Source organism: Octodon degus, unplaced genomic scaffold (genome assembly GCF_000260255.1).
Source record: "Octodon degus isolate 3935 unplaced genomic scaffold, OctDeg1.0 scaffold00076, whole genome shotgun sequence".
In the NCBI taxonomy this organism is placed as follows: Eukaryota; Metazoa; Chordata; class Mammalia; order Rodentia; family Octodontidae; genus Octodon; species Octodon degus.
The window spans coordinates 6,914,619-6,938,203 of NW_004524652.1; the positions used below are offsets into that span (position 1 = coordinate 6,914,619).

The 23,585-nt window shown below is 54.9% G+C and overlaps 1 protein-coding gene across 1 annotated transcript; it reads right to left on the minus strand.

Moving 5' to 3' along the window:
- Positions 1-936: 936 nt before the first annotated feature.
- Lrrc43 (leucine rich repeat containing 43) lies at positions 937-9,572 on the minus strand. Its single transcript, XM_023720607.1, has 11 exons — positions 9,300-9,572; positions 8,276-8,386; positions 7,058-7,197; positions 5,678-5,916; positions 5,275-5,462; positions 4,620-4,852; positions 3,380-3,521; positions 3,140-3,286; positions 2,862-3,050; positions 2,511-2,544; positions 937-1,154 (listed from the first exon to the last, which is right to left on the minus strand). Exons 3-11 carry the CDS (start codon positions 7,162-7,164, stop codon positions 1,012-1,014), a joined length of 1,422 nt encoding a protein of 473 aa, XP_023576375.1. The 5' UTR covers positions 7,165-7,197; positions 8,276-8,386; positions 9,300-9,572; the 3' UTR covers positions 937-1,011.
- Between the last annotated feature and the right edge of the window lie 14,013 nt (positions 9,573-23,585).

Genomic DNA, 23,585 nt, shown 5'->3' on the forward strand with positions numbered 1-23,585 from the left:
CCAGATGCTAAACTAGGGGAAAGGACAAAGTTGCACACACGCAGCTCGCCTGGATCAGGAAAATGGGCCTTGGGGACTTAAGAGCCACTGAAAGCTGGCTTCTTCCGACGACCCCCCTCGCCCCCTGCACGTGGAGAAGGCTGAGGTGTGTCCCCCCAACAACCCGCCCAAGGTCCACGGCACCTGCACTTTCCGTCCTGTCACCCGCAGCCACCCCTCATCTCCATTACCACCGCACCCCCACTCCTCTTCTGTGCCCTGGACGCAGTGGACGCAGGGCTGCCCCTCAGGGAGGCTGATGCGCTGGGAGGAAATGTCGGGGAGAAGGCAACCGAGAGAGCACCCTCAGAGGGACCTTAGCACACGAGCTGCGGAGGAGGGCAGGGGCGCGGCAGGCGGATGGAGCAGGCACGCGGCGGGAAGGGCCGGAGCCCCCAGGGGCTGACAGAGCGAGGCGAGTCACCGCAGCTTGGGGCCTGCGGGCTCCAAGGTGGGCAGAGGGGGCGCTAAGCTCAGGGCTGGCACAGACCCCCTCCGCAGGGCCACCCGTGTCCCCGCTCCTGGGTGTCCTTCAGGGGCGCGCAGACCCAACGGGACGCAGTCCTGAGGGGCCGCGTTCATTCCTGTGTGACAGTGTCCGGACTACCTTCAGAGCGGGAAAGAGCCAGCGTGGGGTCCTTCTGCAAGGCGACACGGTCTTTAACAGCTGCCGGGGGTGCCCGGGCCCTCATGGTAGACCCCCTCGGACCTGAGCACAACGCCTGCCCAGCGCCCGCTTTGCGCTCAGGTGCACAAAGCTCGTGCTCGGGGGCGGGGCTTCATCCAGGAGGGTGGGGCGGGGCTTCTGGAAGCGGCAGGTGATTGGTCTTCTCGTCCACCCGCGTGAGCTGCCTTAACCGCCCGGCGCTGCACCTGCTCCCCTCTCCCGCACCCAGGGGGCGCCGCACCAGTCCCGGTCCCGACAAGCATGACTCGGGCTAAGGTCTTCGCATGGTTTCACTCTGCACGGTTTTACTCTGCCCGCGCCTGGTTGGCGATCGCGCGCAGAGCCTCCTCCACCGAGCGGACCTGGCCCAGCTGGATCTCGACCTCCACAGTCAGTGGCTCAGGCTGGTAGTCGCTTTCGAAGACCGGAGCTACTGACTTCGACTTTTCTGGGAAAATCAAGGCACAGCGCATGAGTCCGAGCGCCGGCAGCTCGCTCCCCGCCCCCACCCGGAGGCTCCGCCTCAGGGCGGCCCGCGGCTGTGGACGGCGGATCCCGGGAGACCCTCGTGCGCTGGAGCGGGTCGTTAGGAAGGGCAGCTGTCTGCGTGACCGCACAGAGTAGCAGTTAAACACAAAGTAAAAAATGAGGCACTCCAAGAAAAAGAGCTGAGTGAAAGCATTTTGTTAAATTTCTGTCATTTGAACTTTCGAAATCAGAATTTTGGAAACATTGTATCAGTCGTCAGGCACTCAATCAATATGCAGTTTTTTCTAGTGACGTGAGTAGTGGTGTGAAGAATGTGCTCTGGGGATGTTTAAAGAAACATGTCTGTATCTGTAATCTAAACAACTAATGTGAAGACATTATGCAATCTAACAACCACTGTTGAATTCCTATTATTTTGTTTAGTGAAATTCTGTATAATTTCTAATGTTCTTTTTTTCCTACTGTTTTTTATTCTCTTTTTCAAAAAAAGAAAAAGAAAAAGAAATGTCAACAGTTGAGAGACCTGCCTAACACGGCCAACTAGTGTTTTACAATACACACAATATTTTATTCATGTTACAAGTCACACAGCGATAAAACACCCCATCAGAACGCACAGTGCACCAGTGAGGCTTAGTGACAGACAGATTGCGAGGGGAAAAAATCATCAATATAGATTATCCTTGAAGGATAAGAAACTAGTGCTTACCAAACTTGTCCTGACACCAAGGAAGAGTATCTAGAACCCACATTTGGAGAATGAGCCCAGGAGGACCCTCACATTGAGCTACATCGCCACCCCCCCTTTAAATTTTTTTTTTAATTTTATTTATTTGTGTGTGTGTGTGTGTGTGTGTGTGTGTGTGTGTGTAGCTCAGCCCACCAGGGGGCGGGGCTGGCTGGCATGTGGTGCTGGGGGATTGAACCTCGGTCCCGGTCCTTTGCTAAGCTTGTTCTAAGTAGGTGCTTTAGACCACTGAGCCATCTCACCAGCCCCCCCCCCTTTTAAATTTTGAGACAAGGTGTTAGCTAGATTTCCTACGCTGGACTCAAAATTTCAATCCTCCTACCTCAGCCTTCTGGAGTGCCAAGATCACAGGTGTGCCCACCCTGCCTGGCACCCCAGCTCTGAGCCTGCACCCCACCTTATCCTGGTGCCTACCCAGAATGTCTAGTTTCTGTGCTCTAGGGACTACTATGGGCTGCTCAGGGAGACTATGGGGTTCTTTCCTCACATGTGATGTCAGTCCCCGCCTGTAGCTACAGAGCAGGGTGGCGCACACCTGCTGTCACCTCCCTCCACTGTGGCTCTTACCTTTCTTGGCTCCTTTCTTAATCTTCTTTGAGTCCTGTGAGAGAGACATTCACAAAGTGAGAAGCCTGCTGAGGGGAGGCTGGGGAGCAAGCGCAGGCCCAGGCTGTCCCAGGACTCCTGCCCCTCCCTGGAGTAAGGAGCAGGAATACTCCTGCTCTTCTCTTTAGGAGTGCCCTGATGAACAGCTGCCCAAATGGGCCACCCCGAGGTGGTGGCTGTGTCCCCTCTCTCACCTCCAGCCCTGGGCCAGTCCCTGCCCTGCCCACCCAGCTCTCTGTCCCCCAGGGCTGTGGCTGGGAACCAGAGGAGGACAAGGGTAGAGGTCAAGGGATGTGGCAGACCCCACGGTACCCTGACAAATGTCAGCCTGTCTGATTCCGGGGTGCGAACCACCCCAAAGTTGCACACAGTGGACACCACGGCTTCCCCGGTCAGGAGTGGCTCCAGAGCTACCAGGCTGCTGCCCAGCACCTGTAGCACGGGTGGGTCCTGGCGCAGCTCCTTGGGGGCATCTCTCTTCCTCTGTGAAGCCTTCTGTTCCTGCGGGGAGTTGGGAGGGTGGGCAGGGGACTGTGGCAGGCACCCGTCTTCGCCACACTGGGCCTATGTCACAGCCCACACCAGCTGACCTTCGAGGGCTCTTCTGCTTTCCCCTTCTGGTCTTTCCTGTCTTTGTCCTTCTTGTCCTTGTCCTTCTTCTTGTCATTTGCCCCTTTCCCTTTCTTGGCTGCCAGAGGACTGTTGCTAGGAGGGGTCGCCACAGGCCAGGAGAGGATCTGGGGCCAGGCGATGATTGCAGTGAGCAGATGCCACAGAGGCTGCCTGAGGTCCTGAGCTAAGTGCTGAGCGCTGTTGCTTCCTCTGCCCACCTTCTCCTCCACGATGGTCACGGTGGTCCCTGCCAGCAGGAAGGCTTTGAGGGGTCCCAGGTCCCTGACACTGTGCTGTGCCTCATAGTTGCAGGCGATGATGTCAGCCCAGGGCTTGTGGTCTGTGCTGAAGAGGACTGTCCTGGGGACAACAGATGTGGCACCGACCCCAGGGTTATGGCTGGGAACCAGGGCGAACAAGGCAGGGAGGGGACGGCTAGGCAAGTGCTCTACCAGTGAGCTATATCTAAAAAGACTACACGTGACACACATGACACACAGTGCCAGACTGGGTGCCCCAACACTGCCAAAGGAAAAGGTAAAATAGATACAAAGGGACCCTTCGTTCAGGGACAGAGGGAACCAACCAAAACTGCAGCAAGGGGTTAAAAAAGTTCACACGGTTGTACGTAAAAGGCAGAAACATCACAAACCCCCCAAGTCCTTACAAACTGGTGCTCTCCAGGGGCAGTGAGCTGTCCTTTAAGTGGCACCAGGTGTGGGACCTCACATGGGGAAATAAGAATCCCCAGGACAGGGGTGAAAAAGGGTGGTAGGGCCTGGGCGACACCAGGCACCACATCCACAGCAGCCCATGGTGGACACAGCCCACGTCTCCATTGCCAGATGAATAAACAAACATGGCTGCATGGACAGTCGCATTGCCAGCCTCGGAAAGGAAGGAATCCCTATGGGACAGCAAGGACAGATCTCAGGACAGCTGTGCTCAGGGAAATAAGCCTCAGGCAAGGGGATGAGGACCAAGGTCCTTTTCTGAGTCACCACACCCATCCCATCACAGAGGTGGAAATAGGGCCGTGGGTGCCAGGGGCAGGATGGGACTGCAAAGCAAGCGGGAATGAGTGGCGTTTTGCTTTGCTTTGCTTTTCCACTACGGGGACCGAATCTGGGCCTCTGTACTTCACCAGCCTCCCTTATTTTGGGACAGGGGCTCCCTACGTGACCCACGCCTGCCTTGAACCCGAGATCCTCTTGCCCCAGCCTCCCAGAGTGCTAGGATTACTGCAGTCACTACTGGGACCCGCTCTGCTTGCAGCGGAAGCGTAGCGCCTAGAAAGGAGCGCAGAACTCCAACCCAAGCCCAAGGTCTGCACCTGGCTAAGGAGAGCTGCTCAGGGCCTTGGGCATGGCTCAGTGGCAGGACAGCAGGCGTGACAGTGTGGCCTGGGCCTTCTGAAAGCCGCGACCCTAGGACGGGCTCCCGCCCGCCGCTCCCTACCCGGGGGCAGGGCACAGCCGCGGATCCATGCGCGGCCGCAACTTCGCCAGCTCCTCGGCAGAGTCCATAGACGGCGGCTGGGGAGCCGAGCGGCCCGAAACGACAGAAGACTCGGACTCCGCCTGCTCCGTGGTTTCCACCGACTCTACGGACTCCTCGGCCACGTCCTCCTCTGCGCCCTCCTCGGGGACCTCCTCCCCGAGCAGCTCGGCGCTGGACAGGGGCTTCACGATCTGCCCGAGACGAGAAGCAGCGACTGTGGCCCCACCGCCGTCCTCTGGCAGGGTCCACACAGACGCACACGCCAGGGGCTTGGGGACAGAGATTTATTTATGTATGTATTTATTTTTAGAGACCAAGGTCTTGCTACAGTTCCGCCTGGCCTTGGACTGTGGCGCCCAGGCTGGTCTCGAACTCGCAGCGGTCCTCTTGCCTCAGCCTCCTAACCTACCTGTGCTACCCTACACTGTAAGGATGGCCCTGGGGATCAGGAGTGGTGGTGCCACACGCCCGTAATCCTAGCACTTGGCAGGCTGAGGCTGGGAGCGCCAACTTTGAGCACGGCCTGGGCAATCTAATAACTTGGGAAGACCCTGTCTCAAAATTGAAAATTTTTATAAAAAGGGCAACGAGTCGGAGGCTCTGCCGTACGCACCTCGGCGAGGACCCCGCCGTACTCGCTGGCCTCGCCCTCCTCCTCTTCTAAGAAGTCGTAGGTCACATAGTAGCTGTAGCTGATAAAGGGTCCCTCGGGCCCGGGCTCGGGGTCCAAGACAGACGAGTCCACGACACCCCCGATGTTTCCGATGGTCACCAGCAGCTGCGCCTCCTGCGTCAGGAGCTCTGTGGAGCAAGGGCCGGACGAGGGCTGGCAGGAGCTGCAGCCCAGACCCTCGGCCTCCTCGCTGAGCTCGGTGGGGACGCGGAAGAAGGTCGGGGACCTCCAGGCTGCGCGCCCGGGACCCCGGAGGCTGCGCTTGCAGCCGCGGGCCACCAGGGGGGGACCTCGCGCCACGCGGGCGCAAAGCCCCGGGAATGCCCCTCCGCGCTGCACCCACCACCTTGCTGGCCCAGCCCGCGGCACTGGTGCCTCTCGGGCGGGGACACGGTGACGTCGTCCAGCACGCAGAGCCGGGCCAGGCTGTCCACGGTGAAGCCGCGGTAGTGCGGGAGCAGCGCCAGCGGGTTCCCCTGCAGCACCAGCAGCCGCAGGCGGCCAAGCGAGCGCAGCGCGGCCACCATGGCCCGCAGGTCCGTCAGGCCGTTGAAGCTCAGGTCCAGGGAGACGAGGCTGGGCCTGGAGGGGGGCCGGGAGGCGCTGCCCACCCGCCCGCCGCCTCGCCCGCACCTCGCGTCCCGTGCCCGGCCGGCCGGAGCCGCCTTCCCGCCTTCCTCTCCCGGCTCCGCCTTAAGGGACTGGGAAGCTGCCTGGTGGTGCGCTGGGAGGCCGGGCCTGGGAGGCTGAGGCCAGGGGAGGCAAGTTCTAGTTCCCTCCAGGCAATTTCGACTTTGGAAATGTAAAAGGGCTGGAGGGTGGAGCTCGGCGCAAAGGCCCTGGATTTGATCCCTGGGAAGGCAGAGAGGGCGGGCCCCTGGAAAACAGCAAAATAAGTGCCCAAGAAATGTATCTTCTTCACTGCACAGCCGCTGAGTCGGAGGCTTCGCATACACCTTTCTACAGATCCCCATTAGGCAGCAGGTTGTGCTGTTTTCCAACAAAATCAAAACCCAGAATACAGCCAGGCACCTGTAATCTCAGAGCTCTGGGAGGCTGAGGCAGGAATGTAGCCAGACCCTGTCTCAAACATTGTTTTAAAAATTGGAAAACAAAAGCAACCCTTCTGCTGGGGAGATAGCTCTGGACGCAAGCGCCTGTCTGGTAAGCACAAGGCTCTCAGCTTGATTTTTGGTAAAAAAAAAAAAAAAAAAAAAATCCTGCCCCAAACCAGAATTGGGCTGAGAGAGGATGTCCATACCCAAGATGCTCTCGGAGCCTGGGCCTGGCTCCCTGCAGCCACCCCCTGTGGGGACTCTCGGGTTCCAAGTTTTCACCATGGAAACAAAGTCACATGGCGACAGTCAGGGTCACTACCGCTAAACGCACACTGTCTTCAGCAAAAGCAGCAGCCTCTAAGACAGGGCTCTTCGACCAGGAGTGACACAGTCACTTGGCTATTATCTGGAGACATAATTTTTTGGGGAAAAGGCACTCACTATATAGTTCAGTCTGGCCTTGAACTCACTATGGAGCCCAGGTTGGCCTTGAACTTGAGGCGATTCTCCTGCCTCAGCCTCCCAAGTGCTGGGGTGACAGGTGTGTACCACCACACCTAACTCAGTGGGGTTTTGGTTTGGAATCAAAACTAAAGTGTCCTTCGCAGCCAACAGGATGTTACAGGAAGAGCCAGTGCTCCATCCACCCTCCCCGCCCTCGTTACCAGTGACTGGCGGTGACATAGAGGCTTTCAGAGGGGCCGCGCAGCTGGTTGTGGCCCAGCCCCAGGTGGCGCAGGCCGGGTGGCGGGTGCGCACACAGACACTCCATGCTGCTCAGCTCATTGCCGTACAGCTCCAGCACCTGCAAGGACAGCAGCGGCTGTGGCTGGACACCGTCCTGGCCTGCCCTGAGCTCCTGCTTCCAGCAGAAGAATCCGGAGAGGGGCTGTGAATTGTTCCTGGCCTGCTGTGCTGCGCCTGGGTGGTGCCTGCCTGCCTGCCTGCCTGCCTGCCTGCCTGTCTGTCTCTCTGTGAGGTACTCAGGATCGAACCCAGGGCCTTTATGCTGTGCTACATCCCCTGCCTTTTTATTTTTTTTATTTTGAGACACTAAGTTGTTAGCTCCCAGAGTGCTGGGATGACAGGTGTGTGCCACCATGCCCAGCCTGGACTCCTTTTTTAAATGCAGGAAGCAGAGTGGAGGTGACTGCAATGTGTAGAAGGGAGGTGACGGGAGAAGGCAGCAGAGCTCTGCCTGAGTCCCCATGCGAGTTCAACGCAAAGTCAGGGCCACCGTGGCTCTGCTGAAGGCTCCTGGGAAGCCTGGCCTGGGTGCTCATCTCTTTTGCGCATGAAGGATCTGTAAGATAAATCTGCCAACCTGGCCACTGTTTAGCACACAACTCAGTGGCGTTCATCACACAGTGGCATTGAGCCACCACCCTCATCATCCATTTCTAAAATTTCTCATGGAAACTCCGAGATTCCCCAGGGGGTGGGCTCCCGCTGCCCCTCTCCAGGTCCTCCTAGATCTGCCCTTTTCTGTGTGGCTCCTGCTGCCATGTGTGTGGGCTTCTGGGTCCACCCATGCTGTAGCAACTATCAGAGCTGCCTTCCTTTTCACAGGTGAGTAGTACTCCACCCTGGATCGATCTCATGTGGTTGCAGACATGTGGGTCCCTTGCACCTTAGTGTTGCTGTGAATCCTAGTACACAAGGACCAGCCCTGTCCTTGCCTCTGCTCTTCAGAGTATACGCCAGACAATGAGCCCCAAGGCCCATGGGAATTCTGTCTAGCTTTCGAGGAACGCAACCTGTACTTTTAAAGCCCTGGGTTGGAGCTCAGCACCTAGCCACTCTGGCCGGCACATGGGGCGAGTTAAGGGCAGGGCCTGTGGGAGCGCTGGCTCAGGACCCGGATGGCAGTGGGACCCCTGTACCTTGAGTGTGGGAGGCAGGTTGGCGGCATCAACTTCCTTGATCCGGTTGGCGCTCAGGACCAGCTCCTCGAGCTTCAGGAACTTCAGGAGGTCTTTGTCCACCTGGCTAATCTGGGGGGTGGGCAGAGCCTGGGGCTGGAGTAGCTATGGGATTGCTCAAGCCCACCACAGCAGCACCCCTATTAGGGGTCCTGTGACCACCAGGTCAGCATCCTGTGTCCCTCCTTAGACCGTGCCCTTTTCAGGAGTTGGGGGAGCCCCGTCTTCTATGCTGTCTATATCTGACACCAAAGACAGTTCAGGTATTTTGCTTTTTGATGAAGCAGGGTCTTGCTATGTACCCCTGCTGGCCTCGAACTCGCGATCTTCCTGCCTCAGCTTTCGCAGTGGCTTAGAGTCTGTGGGAATCACCTGAGCTTACACAGACTGGGGTCAGACCAGGAGCTCACGCACTGACCCATGAACTCCCCACATTCCTGTGCCATGAGGCCACGTGGCTGGGGCCCTCTCCGCTGCAGTGACCAGAGCTTTGTCCTGGGCTTCCCTACATTCGCAGCGTGCACCGGGAAAGTCCCAGGGAAACCGGGCAAGGAAAAGGAAGCAGAGGCTCTAAAGACGGAGACCAAGTTTCCATTCCACTGTTGGGCTCTGCTACTGATCACGCACAGAAGGCCTGAAGGAAGTGAGCACTGAGGTGCCCCTCCCCCACGCACCCCCACAATCTGTGTCCTTAAAACCAAGCTCAACCTTTCAAAAGGTTTTTTCTTTTCTGTTACTGGGAATTGAACCCAGGGGCTTCATGCTAAGCTGTATCTCAGCCTGCTTTTATTTTTTTATCTTTGGGACAGGGTATTGCTAAATCACTAAATTGCCCAGACCAGGATTTAATTTCAGATAAGCCTGCCTCAGCCTCCCCCCGGGTTCTCTTGAAGAACTGTACAAGGAGACATGGACAGATTGCGGACGGAGCAGCTCTAGAGAGCTTGGGTAAGGAGAGACAGGGCTTCCCTGGCGGCCACCTCACCTGCTTGTCCACCACCCGCAGGGACCGGAAGTAGGAGTAGAAGAAGGTGTCTCTGATCCTCCTTGGGCTCTGGATGGCCAGCTCTCGGAGGAACCGGTCCTCAGCGCTGGAGTCCCCTGGCAGTGCCCAGGGCGACTGGGGGCTGCGCACCAGCCCCAGCAGGGCTTCCACCGGCTCCTCCTCGGGGCCCAGGGCCTCCTCCTCCCCGGGCACCAGCTCCTTCCAGGCTCGAGGTGTGGGAGGAAGGAAGCGGGATCTGTTCTGCAGGGCGGAGGCGGGCGCAAGTGGGTCTCCCCCGCCCTCTTAGGACCCTGACCCTCGGGGGAGGGTGGGGACCTGGGGGTTCACACGGGCCCCTGATGCGGCCTGCCTACAGGGAAGGGAGAGAAGCCAGGAGGCAAAGGCCGGTGACGCCTGCCCTCAGGGCCTGACCCGAGCTGGGAACCTTGGGCGCCAAGGCGGAGCCAGTCCACCTTGAACACGAGGTTGGTGAGGATCGTGCACTGCCAGCCGAGGCTCCCGAGGCCAATGGGGCGGGCCCGGGCCGGGCGGGGGGCTCCGTGGCCAGGCTGCAAGGCAACTCGGCAGGGCTGGGACGGGGGTGGAGGGGAGAGCTCGGCCCGGGATTCACTCTCCTGCCCTTCCTCCAGGGACTGCTGAGACGCAGCGCCTCAGATTCTGTGCAGTTTGTTTTGGGGGTTTTGGCAGGGCTGGGGATCAAACCCGGGACCTTCCGCGTGGCAGGCAAGCAGGCCACTGAACTGCACCCCCAGCCCAAGAGACAGCTGTGGAACCGGAAAGCCCAGTCCGGAGCCCGGGACACGGCCAGCGCTCGGCCAGCAGCTGCTCACTAAGCAAGTGGCAAGCTCTTGGCTGACAGCGCCCTTGGAGCCTCCAGGGCGGGCACGCGGTTTCCCTGGTGCCACCAGGCTCCTGTCAAATGCTGGGATCCGCCAGCTGCTGGCGGTGGGGACGCCCATCCCCCACCCAGCCCGGGACGGAGACCCCAGGGCCACTCAGCTCCTAGCCGCCCTCGGCCACGCCCTCGCAGCAACCCCAGCCCCGCCGCGCCGCACCCAGCTGCCGACGCCGCACGGGAACTCGCGCAGACACAGGCCCCGCAGGTGCTCGTTCACCGCCGCGCTCACTGTGCCCGGCGCGCCCCCGCCCCCGCTCCAGCTGTCGCTCCGGGTGTCGGCCGCCATGCTGCCCGCGCTGCTAGGCAACCGCGACGCTTGCGCATGCGCGCAGGCGCGCCAGCCGGGTCCCGAGCGGAGAAACCTGCTGGGCGTTCTCCTCTGACGCTTCCGTCCAGGCAGAGCCCAGCAGACTGGTGATTTCGGCTGCCGCAGCGCCTAACACGTAAATGGCAAAGGCAATTTCGGTATCCGAAAACTCACCCATGTGCTGTATACAATAGTCACAATACAAGCATGTTCATGGTGTAACTGTTACTGGACCCAATTTCCTACATTCTCCTCAGTCTACAAGGGACTCTATCCTGTATACGCAATCAAACCCCTTTCTCGCATTTATTCGGCTTCTGTCACAAACATGCCATATACAGATTAGACTGACCTTGATTTTTTGTGTTGGTGGAATCACACATTGTGTGTGTGTGTGTGTGTGTCTGTCTGTCTGCCTGCCTGCATTCTTTCACTTAGCAGTGTTTTTGAGGTTCATCTATGCTACAGCATATGTCTGTATTTCGTTCATTTTCCTGACTGTGTAATATTCCATCGTGTGACAGACCGTATTTTATCCATTCATCACTGACTGGACATTTAGCTTGCTTCCATTTTTTGGTTATCATGAATATGCTGGTATGAAGATTGGTGTACAAGTTTCTATGTGAACATTTGTTTTCATTTCTTTTTTTATAACAAACTACATATATTTATATTATATATGCATATTATTAAACATGTTGCTTCCCTTTATTTTTATTCATTTTTTCCATAATTTTATTGAGAAACAAATAGCAATGAGACAGTTTCAAACCAAATTGGTAGGACAGTTTCAATAACTAACACATTGCATACATTCTTCCTAGTGGTTAATTGCTGTACAAGATGTGGACATGATATCCTATTTACAAACACCATTAGAACAAATCCCTCTATTCATTAGGAGAATGTAACTATATATCCATCCTAACCACTTTGAATACACAGATACAAACTGGACATTCGTCTGTATCCCCTTTTTTTTTGTTAAGTTTGTTATTTGAATATTATAGGTGTGTAAACTCAGCAAAACATTCTAAAAGAGTCCAGGTCCATAATAGTATTGGGTCTTCTGCTTCACTGGCAATGTCAGAAATTGTTGACGTGAGTCTCCTACAGGTCAACATAACAGCATGGCTTTACTTCTTATATTTCGTTTTTATACTTTTCTGCTGGATGGTTAAGACCAAGGTAAAGCAGGACCTACGCAACAAGAGTTGTAGCTTTTGGGTCTGATAAGGTCAGTGAAATCCCCTCAGGATTTATCCTGAGATTCTGTACCTCAGATTGTAGAACCTTTGTCAGTGTCAGGCATGTGGATGAGTCACGGCCATTGCTTGGCCAATGTGTGCTCTCTGTGAAAGCCAGAGAGAATGTTTTCTCTCCATGTGACTCTCCTTAGGCACACTCCACATCATCGATCACTTTCCTCTTTGGCCCCATAATCTCCTTGATCAGAAAATTTGGGACACTACCGAGTTACATGACGTTACAGTACAAGTTCTCATATGTCCTGAGTCTTAAGTGACCTTGGAAGGCTAGGGCCAAAATGTTGGCTTTCCTTGTGACCCTCCTTTTTCTCTAATTTTGGTCTGCAAACTTAGGTTGTTAACCCTCCATTGTTTTCATTTCTTTTGAGTAGATATAAGGAATAAAATTGTTGGGTCATTTGGTAACTGCTTTTTTAATACTTTGAGGAAGTGCCAAACTGTTTTCTGCTTCTGCCACGTCATCTTATCATCTTATAGTTTTCATGAGTAATGTTGGAGGGTTCCGATCGTTCCAGATGCCTGAGGGTTTTTATGAGGATGGCTGTCTTAGCAAGTCTGAAGTGGTATTTCATTGTGCTTTTCTTTTCTTTTCTTTTTTTCAGTACTGGGGATCAAACTTGGAACCTTGCGCTTGCCAGGCAGGCACTTAAGCTGCTGAGTTATCTCCCTTCACAGTGAGTTTTCATTTGCATTAAGTCTACTCAAATCTGTTGCCTATTTCTTAGTTGGTTACTTGTTTCTTTACAGTTGAGTTGTAAGAGTTCTTTCTACCTTCTGCACAATAGCCCCTAGAGTTAACTTGTAAATGTTTCTCCCATTTAATAAGGTTTAGCTTCTTCCTCTTCTTCCTCGTCCTCTTCCTCCTCATCTTTCTCCCTCTTTCCTTTTGAGACAGAGTCTTACTACGTAGCCTAGCTGACACGGAACTCCTGGGGCCCTCCTGCCTCAGCTTCCCCAGGACTGGAATTCCAGGTGGGCCCCACTGCACCTGGCTTTCACTTTCTTGATGGTTTTTGTTGGTTTGTTTCTAACATACAAAAGGCTTTCTTTTTCTTTTCTTTTCTTTTTTTTTTTTTCCAGCCCTGGGTCTCACGCTTGCAGGGTTTTGTACATTCTCTCCCACTAAGCCCTCATGCCAGGCCTCATACACCAGTTTTTAGGTTTGGCGATGTGTAATTTATCCATTTTCTTCTTTCAGTAGCTTGTACTTTTGTTGTCACTTCTAAGAAACTGTTGCCTACTCCACTGAGTCCTGTGCCTTCGAGATGCGCTCTGCTCACAGTTGCTTGTCAGACTTGTGGTTTGCAAGGGCTCCTCGCCCCCAGAGGCTGTCATTTCATCCTCTCATGGGTGGCTTTAGAAGCCACAGTGTTTAATTTTGAGCAATTTCAAATAATTATGACCGTACCCAAAACACCCCCGTGCTGGATCCTGTGTTCATTTTAACTGTCTTTACTTTTGTTAGAAAAATTAGAAGCCAGATGTTGTAGTGCACCGCTGCCAGCCCAGCCCTCAGGAGCCTAAGGCAGGACTGCTGAGGGTCCGAGCCCCGCCTGGACTGTACAGCGAGACTCTGTCTCAATGATCAAAGAGGGAAAAAAAAAAAAAAAGATCTCAAACCAGGAAATGAGAAAAAAGATGGCCATTTGTCCTTTGAAAGAATTTTTTTTAAAAAGCCAGAGATGTAGCTCAGTGGCACAGGGCCTGCTTGGCAAGCACAAGGCTCTGAGTTTAAGTCCTGGTACAAAAAAAAAAAAAAAAAAAAAATCTTTAAAAAGAATAAAACCCTCAAGAATTCCTAGTGATCTAAAGAGTCCCTTGTGTTGCTTTTTTGAGGCAGGCTCTTGCTCTGAGGTCTAGGTTGGCCTTGAGCTCACTACACAGCCTAGGTCTCTTGTGGAGATCCTCCTGCCTCGGCCTCCCCAGTGCTGGGGCTGCAGGCTCGCATATGCCTCCACACCAAGCTTGGTCCCTGGGACTCTGGTGAGGTGATGCAGTGAATGATGAGCCACAAGCAATGAAAAGTCAGGAGAGAGCCAAAAGAGTGCTAGGAAGAGCCCCCTTCCCGGGCCAGGGAGACAGCTTAGTGGCTTACGTGCCTGCCGGGCAAGTGCAAGGTCATGAGTTCAATCCCCTGTACCAAAAAACAAACAACAACAAGAGTCCCTTTCCAGATGCCATGAGCACCCACCACCATACCCCTGCCACTGAGAAGGAGTCCAGAGCCCCAGAACCCCCAGGAAGGGCTCTTTTGCTAGCATACGGCAGTCAGTCACTGAAACAACAAAAACGTTGCTCCTGCACAGAAGGGAGCTTTTCTCAAGACAGCCAATGATGCAGGCGGGAGACTCAAGTGGCCAAGCTACATTCCCAATATATTCACGGTGTAAAGAAGCCAGGAGAGCCAGGCACAGTGGTGCACCCCTGGAATTCCAGCTATTCAGGAGGTTGAGGCAGAAGGATGGACAGTTCGAGGCCAGTGTGGCCACGTAGGGAGACCTCAAGAACACGCGGAACGGCTGGGCCATCCCTTCAGCACCGGCCATCCCTTCTCCTCTCTTATCCGAGCTCCTTCTGGGGATTGAAACCAGTGAGCACGGGGCTACATTCCCAGGCCCTTTTGAATTTAAAAAGAAAAAAAACTTGTTTTTGAAGTCTTACAGTGTTGAGAGAAGGTCTCCCTGCGTCGCGGCTGGTCTGGCCTTGCTTGCCACCTTCCTGCCATCTTCTCGGCTTCTCAAGTAGCCATGCGGGCTGACCTCACCTCTTCCTCCCAACCCAAACCACCTCCGTCTGGGCCTCTACTCCAGCAGTTCAAAGTCCCCCCGTGAAGTTCCTGTGACCTCACACTGCAGCCCCGCGCGCCTCAGCCTTATCTTCTCCGACCTCTTCATGGCTCACAGAGATGCCACTCATTTCCTTTGCCTCGAAAAACCACTTCTCATCTTGTTGTTCCATGACAACCCGCTTTCCAGGTACCTTTCTGTGCCTCTGGTCCCGTGGGCTGTCCCCTATCTCTCCCCCATCCTTGGGGGGACCCCGGACCCCACATCGCACAGTGTTCCTGCCTTGCGGGTTTATCAGCCAAAACACATTCACAGCATCCAGTTTATATCTCTACTTCCTTCTCTCAAAATGCAAAGTTCTGCTGCCCACAGTGGCCTTCGCCCAGTGTCCCTCACTGCCTCCCTGCACTGTGACAAAGATGGAATTTACCCCTCCGAGTCACAGGCACTCACGTCCGTCCCATCGCCCACACCAGAGCCCGGAAGTTGCCTCCGTCCTGGTGTATCCACATGTACACAACCATGTCTCCCATGGATTTTGCCTCTTGTGTCTTTTCTCAGTCCACCGCCTCCACCTCCCCTTCCCTCATTGGCATGGGGCCCGCTCAGGTCCTTTCCTTGACACATGCCTGGAGAATGAGGCAGAGGAGGGGGCAGGGGCTCGGCCAAGGACACTGAGAGGCGAGTGTTGCAGGGACAGCGGTGGCCTGGGGACACTGCTACCCAAGGAGAAGACCGAGGTTTTGAAGAGGACAGGAGGACGTGGTGCCCATGCCCATAATCCCAGCACTTGGGAGGCTGAGGCGGGAGGATCACTGGGAGTTTGAGGCCAGGCTGGCCACATAGCAAGATCCTGTCTCAAAAAGCATCCATCCACAGAGCCAAAGAAGATGGGCCGGCAGAGCACAGCAGCGACGGCGCCCGTTGGCCGGCCTGCTGCACTAGACCCAGCAGCTGCAACCAGACCTGCCTGGTTGCTCCGAAGTCTGCTGTGGGCTCAGGGCCACACTGGGCTACAGCAAAGGGGCTGGTGACACTGACACTGTTACCCCAGGCTCTGGGGCCACTTCCAAGCTTGCTGGTCACCGGTCAAACCCATGTCCCCTCCACATGTCCCATGTGGCCCCTCCTTCTCATGTGGCCATGGCAGCCGGGTTCTTCCCATGCTGGAAATCGGACTGACTCCCTTCTGCTCTCCTTTTTCATTTGGTTCTGGCTTTGGTTTGCAATGCTGGGGATGAAGCGGGGCGTGCGCAGGTTTCCTAAGTGCTCACCTCAGGCCTTCTGGGCACATATGATTACATCCAGCCACCAGGTGAATAAATAGAATAATCTTACTTATTTTTTTTAACAGATTTTTTTTATTACATTTATTTAGTGTGTGTGTGTGTGTGTGTGTGTGTGTGTGTGTGTGTGGCCAGCTCAGCCCACCAGGGGGCGGGGCTGGCTGGCATGTGGTGCTGGGGGATTGAACCGCGGTCCCTGTGCTTTGCCACGCTTCTTCCAAGTAGGTGCTTTAGACCACTGAGCCATCTCACCAGCCCCTTATTTTGGTTATTTGAGATAGGGTCTCGCTATGTAGTCCAGGGTGGCCTGGAACTCATAGGGATCCTCCTGCCTCAGCCTCCCAAGAACTGGGAATACAGGCATGTGCCACCATGCCTGGGGGATAATTTAGTTTCAAACAAGCTGACACTAACTTTGATTACCTCGGCCAAGGCCCTCTTTCCATGCAACTTAATTGTCGGGGCCACAGCCGCATGGTATTGGTTTGGGCAGCAAGGGAACAGTAAGCATTGTGCCCTCTATCAGGGAGTAGGGGCCACCCGGCAGGAGCAGGGATGAAGAGAAGTGACAGCAGAGACCAGAAGGAGGGGTGGAGTGCAGGTGCGGGGTGGTGGGGTTCAGGGTGGCGGTGGGCTCCTGACTGTGTCCCGGGGTCTAGGTGCAACGCACAGGACCTCCTCCTGGCCTGGACCTAGAGCCACCATGGAGTAACGTCCCACGGGCAACAAACCCAGGTTCCTTATCACGGCCTCAAGGTCCTGTGACTGGGCCCAGCTGCCACGGCTCACTTCCCTCCGGCCACAGTGACCTTTAACTGCTCTCGAAAGAACCCCCAGGGCCAGCTCTGGGCCTCAAGACCCACAGAGCTCCTGGTGCCCAGCGACAGCAGGGGCCTCCCTGAAGCTCCTCGCTGGGCTTCTCGGAATCTGAGCTGTTCTGGGTGAGGAATTTGAGAAAACAATCGTGAAATTCCGATGGGACCAGAAGAGGCCAGAATAGCCAGCGCAATTTTGGGCCACCAGAGCAAAGCAGGAGGCCTTGGGAATTCTGGCTTTGAGCTATACATCAAAGCGACAGTTACAACAACGGCATGGCACCGGAAGAAGAGCAGATCCATCAGCGGAAGAGAGCTGAGGATTCAGAAGCCTCCCAGATGCGTTCAGCTGTTTGATCTTTGTCAAGGGCCCAAAAGCACATGCTGAAGGAAAGACAGCACAGTGAGTGTGCTGGGAAGGCTGACTACGTGCTTGCCAAAGATTGAAACTGGACCTTTACCTCTCACCACATAGTAAATTAAAACCAAAATGGATGAAAGATCTAAAGATTAAGACAGACACATTAAACCCACTGGAAGGTAAATGCTTGAAGATCTAGGTGTAGGAAATAATTGTCCAAACAGAACCTCAACTACATAAGAAATAACAGCACTGAATAAACAAACGGGGTCCTATCAGGCTAAAAAACTTCTGTACAGCAAAAGAATCCATCAGTAGAGTGAAGAGACAACCTAGGGAATGGGAAAAGCTTTTGCCAGCTACTCCTCAGACAGAAAACTACAAATCTGGAATATAAACGAATCAAAAAATGTTTTAACCCACTTAACGACCCAGTCAAGAAATGGGAGAGACAGAGGGAGAGAGAAAAAATGTCTAACATCTCTGGCTACTAGAATGATGCCATTGAAGACAAAGCTAAGATTTCATCTTACTCCAGAAAGAATGGCAATCTTTAAGAGATTGGTAACAGGGCTGGGGAGATAGCTCAGCAGCGTAAGTGCCTGCCTGGCAAGCATAAGGTCCTGAGTTCGAACCCCGGTCCCGAAAAAAAAGATTGCTAACAGATGCTGGTGAGGCTGTGGGGAAAAAGGAGCCCTGGAGCCCTCCTTTCCTGTTGGTGGGAATGTCAACTAGTACAATCACTGTGGAGATCAGTATTGAGACTTTTGGTCGGTTGTGTGTTTTTGGCAGAGCCAGGGACTGAGCTCAGGTCCTTGCGCTTGCCAGGCAAGCGCTTACTCTACTGAGCCACCTCCCCGGCCCCAGTATTGAGACTTGTAAAGAACTGGAGGGAGGATTTCCACACAATCCAGCCCTGCCACCCCGCCCAGGGTTTTCTCCCAGGAGCTCAACCATTGTACCACAGCGATACACACGCACCAGTGTTCGCAGCAGCACAACTTGGGACAGCTAACTCCAGGAAGCAGCCGGCCCAGCCATCAACAGACAACTGGATAGCAAAATGTGCTATCAATGTCAGATGGAATTCTAGGGGCTGGGCATATAGCTCAGGGGTGTAGGGTCTGCCTGGTAAGACGAGGCCTGGAGTTCAAGTCCTGGTGGAAAAAAAAAAAAAAAGGAATACTACTTGGCTATAAATACAGAAGAACAAATTTGAGACATTTGTAAGAAACTAGATACAACTGGAAAATATAACACTGAGTGAAATAAACTAGATACATAAGCTTAAAAACAGCATGGTATCTCTCATCTGAATGAAGCAAAGGACAAATAAAATTATAAAGGATAGATAGATGGGGACAAGGGGATGGATCTCCTGCGGTAGGGAAGTGGGACAAGGGAACGAGGAGGAGGGGGAGGGGTGACGAGTAGGATAAAGATGTGCCATCACAGGAGCACAAAGTCCCCAGGGAGTGTAAAGGTTGCATGCCATAGCATGACAACAATACCAACAAGAGGGCCGGGAGGCTAGCTCAGTGGTCTAAGCGCCTGCATGGCAAGCAAAAGGACCGGGTTCGATCCCTGGTACCGCATGCCGCACTGGCACCACGTCAAGCTGGCCACCGAAACTGGGTGTGGTAGTGCACACCTAGAATCCCAGCACTGGGGAGGCTGAGACAGGAGGATCCCTTAGAGTCTGAGCTGTGCAGTGAGACCCTGTACCAAATAAATAAATAAAAGACTAAATAATAATAATATCAACAAGAATGAAAATTAGGAAAGGAGAGTTAGGAAAGGAGAGAAGAAGGGGACAGGGGGCTACAAACATCGCTCTCTGGCCAGGGAGATAAAGCACACAAGTGGTGTAAGCGCTCGCCTGGCAAGTGCAAGGTCCCAAGTGTGATCCTTCAGACATACACTTTTTCTGGTTCCTTGACTGCAAGTATGTCACCCCCCACTGTAGTCAATCATGTCACTTCAACTTTACACTTCTGACTGCTGCGGTGCACCCTTATAACCGCCACCCCTTGTCCACGGCAGGGCCCTGTCTTGGAGGGGCTTTGTTTAGCTCATTGGCTGGCATTCCCAGGAGCGGCCCTGGTCACTCCCACTGGGAATAAATGACTTCAGTAAGTAGCTCAGCCCAGTTCCGGTTCTGAGGCCCAGTGGCCGAGATACCGGGGAGCACTCCGGCCGTCCAGGCTGAGCGGAACCTGCGGCGTGATCCCGCTGACAGAGCCACGGGTGCCAGGCAGGGACTCCCAGAGACAAGCGCTCTGCCCACGCCCACTGCGCGACCTCTAGGACTTCCCTGCGGGGCCCCGAGCGACGCCCGCTTCCGTAAGTCACTTGTTCCTCGGTGGTTTCACCTGTCCGCTCTGGGCTTCAAAATTTCCTCTAATGAAACCCACCAGCTCTTTCCAAAGAAGAAACGGCCAAGCGACGTCGCCGTGCCTTCCCCGCGTCGGCTATCAGCCCCTTTTGAGGGTAACCTCAGCATTTCCTCCCAGCCCAGCTTTCACTCAGCTTTGGGGCAGAATTTTGAAAATGATTTCTGGAGAAAAGCTGCGCCTGGCTTTGCAGGGGCGGGACGGTAGCTGCGGCTCTTCCTTGCACCGGCCTTATAAACCACCCGCAGCCATGGCGAGGGCACATCTGGCTCCCGAGGCTGCCGGCACCGCCTGCCCCGCCGCCCTGTCGCCATGGTCTCCTGCTCAGGTAGCCCTGCCTGGCCCATCTCTCCAGGGGGACGTCACCAGCGACCACGGCTTCCTGGCGAGGCGCCGGGCATGTCATCCGCCTCACGCGCCCTTCTCTCCCTCCAGGACCCACGAAGTCCGGCCTGCTGCTGCTCTGCTGCTGCCTGGGGACCTGGCTGCTGGCCTCCACGGTGACCCTCTCTCCCATACCGAAACACGATTTAATTCAAATACTCCAGGAACTTCAGAGGTGCTCAGTGAAGCTTCTGAATGACTTTACTGTAAGTGTCCCCGATGATTATCTCCCAAACCCTTTACTTATTTATTTATTTTTTAAATTTTTGGTCTTTTTGAGACAGGGTCTCACTATGTAGTTCAGGCTGGCCTTGAGCTCACAGTGTAGCCCAGGCTGGTCTCGAACTCACAATGATCCTCCTGCCTCAGCCTCAGTGCTCGGATTACAGGCGTGCACCACCATGCCCAGCTTCCGTTTCTTTACAGTGCCTCCTGCAGTCCCAGAAGCAGCCGCTGTCCTCGTCTAAGCTGGCTGGGGAAGGCCTGGAAGGCCGAGGAGGGTCACCACTGTCTGAGACAGGAGGATCACCTAAGGAGGCAGAGGGGATCCGAGCGCCATCCCCAGTGTATCTCGGGGGTAGCAGGGTGCGCCCCTACTGTAGCTGGGTCAGGGTCCTGGGCCCTGCGTGGCTTGGAGCAGATCCTCAGAGCAGGGCACGCCTGGCTCAGCTGGGGGTTGACACCGGGCAGGCAGGGCCTCCTCCAGGGTCCCTTCCCACAGGGAGGGCAGCGCATGAGCGAGTTGGTCCCCGCCAGGCCTGGCCCCAGAATGTAAAATGCTCACACTTCTCAGAGCCATACTGCAAGCTGGGGGGCTAGGGTCTCAGCAATTCAGCCCCATCCAAAAGTCATTGTCCTTAGGAAGAGGGAGGAGCCAGGGCCCAGAGCCCCCGGGGGGGGGGGGACAGGGAAACTCTCCTGGAAGCTCAGGCCGTCCTCCCCACCGGCCAGGGCTTTCACAGCTAGGAGGGCTCCCCCCAGCCCCACCCTGGCCCTGGGAGCCCGCTGCCACTCGCTCCAGGGTCTGTTCTGGCTCCACAAGTCGCCTGAAGTCTAATTTCTTCTAGAAATGGGGACAGTGATGGCTGAAGCCTCTTAGGGCTGTGGTACACTGTAGGCAAGGAAGGCAGGAGCCAGCCAGCGCCAGAGGAAGCCACCGGTGCTCGCTGTTAGAATCTTAAGATGTTATTTTTGTCCGGTTAGGTTTTTTGAGGCAGGGCCTTGCGCTGCGGTTCAGGCTGCCCTCGAACTCATGGCGAGTCTCCTTGCCCAGCCTCCCGTGGGAGTGTGGGGATCACAGGTGTGGGCCACCGTGCCTGGCAAGATCTGAGAGGGACTGCCAAGCGAAGGCTCGAATTTCTTCTCTTCTTTACACAGAAAAAGGAAGGCTGGAAGACACCACCGGTGAAGGAGACAGACAAACTGCACCCGCTGCCCTGCCTCAGCCCTGGCCCCGAGCTGGCCACCAACGCCACCATCATCCTGGCGCATTTTAAACAGATAGAAAAGCTCAATGGCACGTCACTGAGCCCACTAGACGTAAAGTATATCATAGAGCAGCTCGAAAAGCTCAGCTGCCAAGACAGCCCCGAGCCACAGGTACGCACCTGTCCCGGCGCCTTCGAATGCAAGCGCTATATCTGGGAGACTTTACAACAGTTTTCGGACTGCCTGGAGAGAACTCTGCGACTCTTCAAAATGAGACGGCAATTTGTGTTCGACCCATGTGCCATAAGGGAATCCTAAGGAATCCTTGGCTGTGCCAGTCCTGGGACAATGGGATTTAAATTTATGAGCTAAATTTTTTTGGTTTTTTGGGACAGGGTCTCACCATGTAGTCAGACTGGCCTCAAATGCACTATGTAACCCAGGCTGGCCTCGAAATCATGGCAATCTTCCTGCCTCAGCCTCCCAAGTGCTGTGAGCTAATTCTGAATAGATTACTATTGTTAGGCTTGGTATTTATACTTTTGTGAACTGTATTAATTTATTGCTATTTATTGTATTAAGTTGTTAATGTTCCTTGGAGGAGTCTATTTAATAAATTATTTTAAATTTTTCTCATGATCTGCTTTGGATTTTGTGATGGGTGAAAATTCAGGCTGGGTGGAACATGGCTGTGAGAGGTTCGTACATTCTGGAAACAGCTCTCTTACCAACATTTTGTCTCCTCAACAAGCTCAACAACAAATAATAATCCCAGAAGCATCCACCATTTACAGAGCACGCTGTTTTTTTTGAGACAAGTCTCATTATATAACCCAAATGGGGCAACACTCCTGCCTCAGCCTCCCAAATGCTACCATGCGTCCCTGAAAATAAGACCTAGCTGGCTATAATGAGCCGTGAAGACCAGAAACCAAAAATGGCACCCCTGTCCAGCCTGTCCTTACCTTCCCTGCCTTACAGAGTACCCACTGAGCAAGAGAACACTCATGGTTGGGTTTTCTTTTAGCTAGGTCTTATTTTTGGGGGGGAAGAAAAGGTAGACTGTAGGCATGCGCCACCACGCCCAGCCATACGGGCATGCGCCACCACGCCCAGCCATACGGGCATGCGCCACCACGCCCAGCCGTACGGGCATGCGCCACCACGCCCAGCCATACGGGCATGTGCCACCACGCCCAGCCATACGGGCATGCGCCACCACGCCCAGCCGTGCACTTTCTTGATGCCAGCTCACATACCCATCATTATTCTCTTTGTGCAGAAACCAGGGAAGTAATTTGGTCCTTGCTCGGGACTACACACCAGCTCAGGCTTCACTGCTCTGCCTGCCCTTTCTTCCTCCCTGGCTAGCAACCTGGCCTTAGAGGCACTGAACACCAAGTCCAGCGCAAAGCAGTCATTCGACACCCACGTGTGACTTCTAGGGTTAGGCTGCGGACACGGGTCATGTCCTAAGCCACCCACAGCTCTTGGGATCTTCTGGGCGAACGGCGCTCAGGGCAGGGCTCGTGGGCCCGCCACAGCAGTGCTTGGCACAGGTTAGAAATCCAAGTCCCAGCTGGGATCAGGGGCACACACCTGTGACCCTGCTTGCGAGCACTTGGGAGGCTGACGCAGGAGGATGCCAAGCTCAAGGCCAGCCTGGACAGCCTAGCAAAATTATCTCAAAATAAAACTCCCAAGGGGTGGGGACAGGGTGACCTAGAGGTAGAGCGCTTGCCTGGCCCGCTGAACTCTGGGTTATACCCTCACTACTGCAATAAACGAAACAAGAACGAGGCAGGCATATCCTGGGCCCCTGCTGCCTCCTGCAGCCTGAGAGTGGACCCAACAATTCAGCATTTGTATTATTTCTGGGGGTGCTGGTGGCCGAACCCAGCCCATACTAGGCAAGGGCTCTCCAGCTGTGTCCCCAGCCCATGGCTGTCCAGGGGGTTTTGACAGTGTCTGCATCTGCGATCCACCCATCCTGAGTCACCCAGCACCTTCACTGCCATCTGAATTTTGGGGAAACCGAAGTCCAAAGGGACACATGGCTTGCATAAACCCAAGAGAGAGCGTGTGTGGCTAGGACCCAGGGACGGAGCTGGGCCTTCCCTTCGCCTTCGTTCTCAGGTGGGTTTTCCTCCTCCGGCCACACGCCAGTGGCCGTGCGGCACATTGTGCTGCTCCTGCTCCAGGAGGGGCGCCGACCGGCCCCACCCAGCTGCACTCGGGGACCCACTTCTGAGAACAGCACACAGGGAAACGGCAAGGTGACCGGACCCACGGTGGCCAAGCCACCCCGGTGACCCTCGGCGGCCCCAAGGTGCCAG